The sequence below is a fragment of the Myotis davidii genome, unplaced genomic scaffold (assembly GCF_000327345.1).
Source record: "Myotis davidii unplaced genomic scaffold, ASM32734v1 scaffold1187, whole genome shotgun sequence".
Classification (NCBI taxonomy): domain Eukaryota; kingdom Metazoa; phylum Chordata; class Mammalia; order Chiroptera; family Vespertilionidae; genus Myotis; species Myotis davidii.
Window position 1 is genome coordinate 929,243 of NW_006299714.1, and position 9,284 is coordinate 938,526.

At 39.0% G+C, this 9,284-nt stretch overlaps 2 protein-coding genes across 4 annotated transcripts in view; one reads left to right on the forward strand and one right to left on the reverse strand.

Annotated features, from left to right (window-relative positions):
* Positions 1-884, reverse strand: part of IPMK (inositol polyphosphate multikinase) — a 37,625-nt gene extending 36,741 nt beyond the window's left edge. Inside the window, exon 1 of the mRNA XM_015571807.1 lies at positions 810-884. Coding sequence (XP_015427293.1) covers positions 810-884 — 75 coding nt within the window. The remainder of the gene's footprint in view (positions 1-809) is intronic.
* Positions 236-9,284, forward strand: part of CISD1 (CDGSH iron sulfur domain 1) — a 20,532-nt gene continuing 11,483 nt past the window's right edge. The window contains exons 1-4 of one of the 3 annotated variants that reach the window (XM_015571817.1): positions 236-434; positions 644-907; positions 7,574-7,668; positions 8,653-8,858. In XM_015571817.1, the coding sequence (XP_015427303.1) occupies positions 7,629-7,668; positions 8,653-8,858 (246 nt within the window). In that variant the 5' untranslated portion in view covers positions 236-434; positions 644-907; positions 7,574-7,628. Of the gene's footprint in view, positions 435-640; positions 908-7,573; positions 7,669-8,652; positions 8,859-9,284 lie in introns of those variants that run through there. The other 2 variants (XM_006775803.2, XM_006775804.2) reach the window with 2 other exon arrangements.

The following is a 9,284-nucleotide window of genomic DNA, read 5'->3' on the forward strand; positions in this document are numbered from 1 at the left end:
CTGTGAAAGGTTCTTTCGACCGCCAAGGGGGTCGCGACCCACCGGTTGAGAACCAATGTTAGCCCCTCGCCGCAATTTGGTGCCCCTAAACGGCTCTTATAAAAAATTTTGGAACTGACACTGATTTCACACTGTCGATGGGAGAGAATAATCTTTTTTCCCCCAAGTTGTACTGAAAAAAAATTCAAGCACTTTTTATTTTTTTGAAATTAGCCTTTTCTCTCTCTCTCCCACTTGACCCCTTAGCACAGGTTCCAAGGTCCTCAACAGCTGACCAACTGCTTGGGTCAAAGGCAGAAGAAAGGGACGTGCCCCGGGAGGGAGGAGAGATTCCGGAATGGGGCCCAGCTCTTGATTTCTGTGTCTGCCACTGGCATTCTGTAAGAAAGGTGGACCCGGCCTCGCAGGTACCGGTCTGGACAAGAAATTTTTAGGTAAGATCTTAGATATCTGATTGTGGCAAATGTCTTCCTAACACCTGTCCAGTGCCTGGGGAAACCCGCACACTGGGAGAGACGTAAAATCCGGCCTGGACTCCCTATTCCCGAAGCCCTGCCACCGGGCTCCGGGCCCCGCCCCGCAAGATTGCGCAAACTCAGTGGCGACCTCTCTAGCTCCCTTCCTCCCCCACCTCCTCCAGCAGCTGTCAAAACCGGACCGCGGACTTCCTGGAGGCCCCGGACGCCGCTCTGCGCATGCTCAGCAGTAGCCGGGGTGGAGAATACGCACGTGCATACGGACTGTCGCGGCGCCTGCGCGGTAGCCGCGGTCGCTGCCCGGAGTCGGTGCCCTTAGGACGCCTTTCGCACCTTGACGCGGCCTGTCCGCGCTAGCCGGTTGGGGTTCAGTGTCCGGTGCACACGCCCTGCAAGCGACGGCGCCATGAGCCTGTCTTCCAACGTACGAGGTGAAGTGGGGCCTGGGAGCGGGTGAGGCTGGCGGCCTGCGCGCCAGTGCAGCCTCGTCAGCGCCTCTCCTGGCTGTTACCGCTGCTCCGGGCGTCCGCCGGTCTGGTCACCTTGAGATGCCCAAGGGCAAGCTCTTGGCCGACCTGCGGGCTGCCTGGGCCGAACGGGGAAAGTGGTGTGGATTGGCGGTATCCCCGGGCATATTTTGGCGTGGGGACCATGCAGACATCTCTCTACCCAGGTCCGGATCAGGTTTCCGCTAACTAGCCAAACCCTAAAACCTGATGATCCCGCCGCTAGCTTTTCTCTCCGGAGCCCCCTCTGTGTTCTGAAGGAATAGGGCTTGGGGGGGAAAAAAAAGAAAAAAGGAGAGGAAAAACAAAACAAAAACCTGTTTCCCCCTTCTCACGTGTAAATCACCGTGGAGTCTGAGCGTGTATTGCCGGCAACCCTGAAGGGATGCATGACTAATCACATTTTAGTTTTGCACATTTTTTTTTTAAAGGGAAGAAAGCCAATCCGAGATCTTAAGTTTTCCCAGTTTTTCATTATGCCTCTGGCATCTGGCGCTTCCTGGCTGTAGTCCAGGAGAGAAGATTGAAAGCCGAGCTCATGGAGCCTTTCTTTTCTTTTTTTTCCCCAGCCTTGCTCCCCATGTGCTAGTACCTAGCGTTTGGAAGTGTCACTTCACAGAAGGTCCAATTAAAATTAAGAGACTTTCTGGAAGTCAGTTAATGTGAACTTCATTTCATAACAATTCTTGGTGGTGTTATAACTATTATAATACTGTGCACCAGCTATACGATACATGTGATCTCTCTCTCTCTGCCCAGTATAAAATGCTACACCTCAAGGTTTGGTTACCTGTAACAGTAGTTAAGTAAATGTAAAGAGATTGCCCAGAAGTTAATTAAAACGAGCCCAATTGATTTATTCAGTAAATATTGACTACCTAGAATGCCAGTCTGTAAAAGATTCCTACTCGTTTGAGCCCTAATTTTGTAATAGATTCTATACATTGGAGAATTCCTCTTCTGTTGCCAAAGTTACTGTTAGAGTGAGGGTGACAACCCATGACATATTTAAGTTACTAATGAGGTATATATAGGAGGTGATTATTTGCAAAAATTAGGTCAAAGGAGACTCATCTTGAGTCTCAAATAAAGGCACCTCAGTGCATTTAAAGTAGGGATTGATTTTTGTATGTGTGTTTTAAACAAACGTGTATTTTCTCAGGAATAAGACTATTGTGTAAAATAGGATACTCGTGTGACTTGAGCCACTGATCTAACCGTAAGGGAATCTACAAGTGACTTTCCCATTAGTTTGCAATTTTCTAAGGGGTAGGAAATTGCTTGGTGAAGAGGGTTATTAACTTACAGTATAGTTGTTATGAGAAGTAGCTGTGGACTGACTGTCCCCAGTTCTGGTCAAGGACACATGCCAGGGTTGCAGGCTCAATCCCCAGTGTGGGGCGTGCAGGAGGCAGCCGATCAATGATTCTCTCTCATCATTGATGTTTCTATCTCTCTCTCCCTTCCTCTCTGAAATAAAAAATAAGTAAATAAATAAAACAAACAAATAAAAGCAGAACGGTTGTTATGAGGATTCTGGGAAACGGCCCAAGACCTTTGTAAATCTTTTCTACCAGCACCTTCTTTCTCAGATATAGTTGTGTGGCAAAGTAAGGACAGAAAATGTCTCGGGAATCCACCTTGTAATGATAAGAGCTCAAATTGTTCTCTCAAGTTTTAAACCAAACCTGTTAGTTTTTACTAGATTGAAAATCATTTTAGGTCATTTGATTTTGGGGAAGACGACCATGCCTCTTCTTAGTTAATTTAGTTAATAATTATAAAGAACATAGAATAGTATTTGACAATGGTAACCACAATATAAGTATATGTATGTGTGTGTGCATACAAAATTCTTGTTTATATTCAGAAGAAAATAGTGGGTTATGAGTAAAAGTGATGGGCCTCAGGCCAGAACATGAATCTGGGAGAAGTAATGAGGATGAGTGACTGAAATTGATATCCAAAGATCTCACTCATTGAAATGGCTCTTGACCATTTGGTCTATTGTACTAAACTTGTATTTCCTTATTGGGGTGTAAGTGATATGCTTATACCAAACTCACTTTTAATTTCCTATCAGATATTTTATTGTAATTTATTATAGTTTCTATCATTAAATGGCTTTTACTACTAAGGAGCCCTCGCTAAGGACTCCTCCACATACTTGATAGACGAAGTTTGCTAAATATTTTGCTCTTCGATACCTCCAAAACTCACTGAATCTGCTCTCATCTGTAATCCTTCCCCTTAACTGAGGTCATTCTCCACGTCTTCCAGTTCCCATTTTCTCCTGCTTCCTTAAACTCTTGCCTCACTAATGATATCTAGTGATCTAAGTCCTGTCACTCAGAGGTTTTCTTCTCGTCAGCCCAAAGCAACTCATAATTCACCCTCATCTTTAAAAAGAAAAAAGAGCCAACTTAACCAAATACAGGTGTTAAATGTATACACACTTTAACAGCTGATAGCTCAATTTTGAAAATGATATGGATTTTAATAAACACTGCCTTTATAATTATTCAAAGTGTGTGTGTATACATTTTTTGGGACACCCTATATTTTAAAAGGCCTTCCTTAATCTGTCCCCTCAGATCACTTTTTTTCATACTTTGCTTTATCCTCAGATTACAAAATAGGTGTTCATTTATCTACCTTGTGTTTTATTATTCATCCCAAACCTTGAATGCCACAGTGTGTGCAACCAAAACTAAATTTCATAAATTCTTACTCTCTAACTTTTATATCCTTGTTTATTTTACTAAAACTAAATCATTTGGATTTAATAAATTCCTTGAGTCATTTAAAGTAACTGTTTAATGGTTTGGCGTTTTGAGAAAGAATGTACAGATCTGACAATAAAAAAGAAGCTCCTATGCGTTATAAACAAGTAACTAGGACAGTGATGGCGAACCTATGACACGCGTGTCAGAAGTGACACGCGAACTCATTTTTTTGGTTTTCTTTGTTAAATGGCATCTAAATATATAAAATAAATATCAAAAATATAAGTCTTTGTTTTACTACGGTTGCAAATATCAAAAAATTTCTGTATGTGACATGGCACCAGAGTTAAGTTAGGGTTTTCAAAATGCTGACACGCCGAGCTCAAAAGGTTCGCCATCACTGGTCTAGGAGGTTTGTGAGATAGAGGAAACAAAATTGTGGTGAGCTGATATTTCTTGGAGCTGAGTAAATGAGAGTTCGTTAGAATATTCTCTGTGTATGTCTGAAACATTTCATAATAAATGTTTTTATTTTTAATCTCAGAAAATATTTAAATTTCAAACTTTGAAACAATAGATTAATGTGAGGCCAAAGATAAGTTATTTGGTGTAAGAGCAATGTGATGGTCTGATAGGCAGATGGAGCCATAAAATGAAGTTAGCAATCTATTATTTCTTCTTACACAATTTATATTGTATACCATCTGTATGCCAGGTCTTGAGAGAAAACATTACCAGGTACAGCCTACCAATCTGGGGGAGACCAAGGGAGGGAAAGATTTAAACACAGCTCCCCTCCCCCTCTCCTGAGATGAAAAGAACATTTTGATTCTGTGGCAGTTGACAGACTGGAGTGAACAGTTTGGGGCAGAAAGGAACTAAAGGAAAAGAAGCAGGGTGAGATTTCTGTGTAAATTAAAGCAAAATAATTCCCACACTAGAGAAAATCAGGATGGGTTATAAATAATGGTGTAGGATTTTGGAACAGTTCATATTTTCTCTATCTCTAAATAATTCTAACAGATAAAACCAGAGATTATACAGTAACAGGCCAAGGGAAGAGTAAGGCAGGTAGAAATTATTTAGGAATGTATCTGTATTTTGTTCTTTATATTGGCTTAAGGTATTTGTGTAGATAGAAAGCATTGTTAAGGAAGGTTGGATAAGCTGGGATTTGATCTAACTATAAGGAATACTGTACCTTGAGAGATGCCTATAGAAAAATGGAAGTGAACATAAACCGGAAAAGACAGCTGGGCCGGTGAGACTCAGTGGTTAAGCATTGACTTATGGACCAGGAGGTCATGTTTCGATTCCTGGTCAAGGTACATGCCCGGATTGTGGGCTTGGGATGTGTACAAGGCAGCTGGTTAATGATTCTCTCTCATCATTGATGTTTCTCACTTGCTCTCTGAAATCAATAAAAATATATTTTTTTAAAAAAATAAAAATAAACCAGAAGAAACAGAAATAATGTCAGGAAGTTGTCAACTGAAATGTCTTTAAGAATTAGATCTTAGAACTGGCTGGGTAGTTCAGTTGGTTAGAGCATCCTCCCGGTATGCCAAGGTTGTGGGCACATACAAGAATCAGCCAATGAATGCAAATCGATATTTCTCTCTTTCCATTCCTCTCTCTCTAAAATCAATCAATCAATCAATAAAAAATTTAATTGGGTCTTGGTAAAGTCCCTGTTGCCTCTAAGGTTGTATTTATTCTTAATATATACTAACAAAGACTAAATGTTACTTTGTTTTTCAATTCTTTCTCTATTCTAATTGATAGCTTTTGAATCCATCATCATTCTTATATATCTTCATGTAGTTTCCTTTTCCTTCTTTTCCCTCATTGCCAGTGATATCCACAGCTTTTTGCCAGAAAAGGCTGTTTGAGGCTGCAGTAATAAAATCATAAACAGCATTTTTCTTATTCTGAGAAATTTTACATTTGTCTCTAAAGAGCCTAGAGAATTAGAATTTGGGGAGGAAGACAAGAAGAAATGGAAATTCTTTTCTTAATACCTTCTCTAGTTCTGTAATTCTAAGAAAAACTCACTGGAGCAAATACAAAGCCGTTTTCCTAGCAGGTGTGTGTTTGTGTGTGTGTGGCATTTACATAGGGTCACAGAGTGCCTGTTTTGATTCCTCATGGAACAACCACTCTTGGGTGATACCTAGAGTCAGTTCCTATTTCTTTCATTTACTATTGCCTCTGTTCCTTGTCAGTTATTCTATTATTTCTTCTCCATCAAAAAAATCCAGGAGAACTAAATGTTTTCTAAAAAATGTTTAAAAAAAAAGGTTACCATATGGATTAAGTTGGTTATATATATAAAAGCCTAAGCGACCAAATGACCGAATGATCCGGTTGACCAGTTGCTATGACGTTCACTGACCACCGGGGGCAGATGCTCAACGCAGGAGATGTCCTCCGGTGGTCAGTGCGCTCCCACAGCCAACCTGTATAAGGTAAGAGAATAGAAGAATATTGTAATGAGTAAAAAATATTCTTTTGGCCTATTATAAGTTTCAGGTAGAAAATCCTATCGGATTCTCTTTTTATATTGTGAGACAAATTAATACTAGTCAATTGGGGTTCTTTGGGTCTCAGGCTTTTTGTAATATGTAGGCGCCATTAAAATAAATCAGAGATTGCTTCATGATTCACCTAAAAAGTAGAGTGCAATTAAGATCAACAGCATTTAAGGAATTGTGTTAGCCTTTCAGGATATTCCCCCTTTTAAATTTCTTTTAAAGATAATATTCAGCAAACATAACTGAACATATACTATATAAAACAATATTTTAGCCCATTTTGTGATAAGTACATTAATATTCAGAGTGGCTTTCTATTAGCAAAGAAGTGGATTACCATAGCTCCTGACTTAGAATATTTTCTTGAGGACGTTCCAAGGTAAATAATGCATCAAAAAGAAAGCTTATTACCTGGACAGTGTGGCTGAGTGGTTAAGTGTTGACTTGTGAACCAGGAGGTCACAGTATGATTCCCAGTCAAGGCACATGCCTGGTTGTGGGCTCAATCCCCAGTGTGGGGCGTGCAGGAGGCAGCCAATCAATGATTCTCTCTCATCATTGATGTTTCTATCTCTCCCTCATCCTTCCTCTCTGAAATCAATAAAAATATTTTTTTAAATTAAAAAAAAATCATGAATCAAGCTAGAAATTAGAGCAAAGTTTCAGCCCTGCTTGGAATTGCCATGGGGAAATACTGTGAAGCAGCACTAAAATTCAAGACAAACCTACACAAAATGTTCAGTTAAAACACATCCTTCAGTGAGGCCAAAGGTTTGAAGCTGTCAAATGACTTATTAACTTGTTTTCTCAGTCATGCAGCACCTGGGAAGAACATAGCATTAATGTTTATTTTATGGGATTATAGCGAGGAGGAATGGAAATGTTGGGGGAAGGAAAACAAACTAAATTACTTTGTAGAGAAAAATGCTGTAGTTGAAAATAGAATACAAGGAACATGTTAATTAGAAGCATTGGTAAACACTAGATTATTAAGTAAGCTAAGAGAAGACCAAGATAAAAGAAACTAAGTGTGAGAATAGTTATTCTCTTCCCGTAGAGTTCTGTAAGAATTAGTTCCAATTTTATGGAAGGCACTGGTGGGTACGATGGTTAATAAGACATTTGACTGAATAGTGCAAATTAAGCCATGCAGTTAGTTACTCATTATATGTTTTTACTTGGCCTGGGAATGTGTTTTTTATACTTATCTCTCTAGGGCTTTATTTGATAGTCTGGGAACTTATTTCAAACACTATGAAGATCTAACTCAGGAAGTGCTGGGAAGCAGTCCAGTGTGTTTATCCTGACCCCTGTTCAACTTTTTCCTGCAGTCCACTCCGTGCTGGGAATAGACAGCTGTCCTCTGAGGCTGAGGCTAACCAGACTATGCAGAACTTTCTCCTCTCCAGCAGTCTCTGGATATGGGGTAGCTGTTAAGTGCTTGGGTTTCTAAGGGCTCCTTGAAAAAGAAAGCTATGTAGAAAAAATAAATAGATGGCCTGTTGCTCAAGCCAATAATTGAGTAGAAAAATGTCATTAAACTTATTTTTTTTTATTTTTCAATTACAGTTGACATTCCATATTATTTTATATTAGTGTCCGGTGTATAGCTTAGTGGTTAGACATTATATAACTTACAAAGTGATCCCATGATAACTCTAGTTCTCCCCTGGCACCATACATAGTTATGACAGTATTATTGACTATATCCCCTATCCTGTGCTTTATATCCCTGTAACTACCAACTTGTACTTTTTAATCCCTTCGCCTTTTTCACCCAGCTCCTCAACCCCCAAAATGTCATTAAATTTAAAATGAACTTTGTAGGGAATTTAGATAATCATCCACTGATGGATAATGAAAAATCGGAATTTATTAAATGAGAATATAACTGTAATTATATTACTCATGTTTAATATGAAACTAGTCCATTCTGATTTTTATTTTAATGAGACGGCACTTTGAAATTTAAAGAAGCAACTTCTTAATGACTTTGGAGCCCAGAATCATGTCGGATTTATCCCTTTGAATGTTTACTATTAAGGGTGGTTTTGTATGTATTTTTTAGAGCAGTTGGTATCTATAGACTCACATGTTATTTTAAATCTTTTTATGAACTCTTTAAAAATATTATTAAACCTTGTTTTTCTCTACCTATAAAGTGATTTTTAAGTTTCCCTCTTCTGTTGTAATTTAGCTATCATTGCTATGGGCTGGGGAAAGTGTTAACAAAGTTTTACATCAGTGTGTTCTGACCATAAAGTTAATATTAAAAACCAACTTTGATTATTGAGATGCTAAATGCTCAAAAATTGGATTTCCTGAACATTATATTAGATTATTAGTGTATATTTTATACATATTTATCAATAATTTTGATAATTATTCCTGTTTTTCTTCTCTGCTCTAGTTGAATGGATCGCAGCAGTTACCATTGCTGCTGGAACAGCCGCAATTGGTTATCTAGCTTACAAAAAATTTTATGTTAAAGATCATCGCAACAAAAATATGGTTAACCTACATATTCAGAAAGATGACCCCAAGGTCGTACATGCTTTTGACATGGAGGATTTGGGAGATAAAGCTGTGTACTGCCGTTGTTGGAGGTCCAAAAAGGTGAGGAAATAAGTCCTTTATGTTAGTACCATTTTTAATGAAATACTTCTTTTTTTAAATTATTCTATCAAACAGGTTTCACCAGATAATGTTAAGATAGCCAGCCCTTTTTAAAAAATTTTTGATGGATCCTGTTCTTCTCTGTTTTCCTTATACTCTTCAGGAATATCGTTACTAAAATGTATAACCACTGCCCTGCTGGTTTGGCTCAATAGTTGAGCATCAACCCAAGAACTATGAGGTCACGGTTCAATTCCCAGACAGGGCATATGCCTGGGTTGCAGACTCGATCCCCATTGTGGGGCATGAAGAAGGCAGCTGAGCAGTGATTCTCTCTCATCATTGATGTTTCTATCACTAGCTCTCTCTCTCCCTTCCTCTATGAAATCAATAAAAATATATTAAGAAAAAGTGGAAATGGAAAAT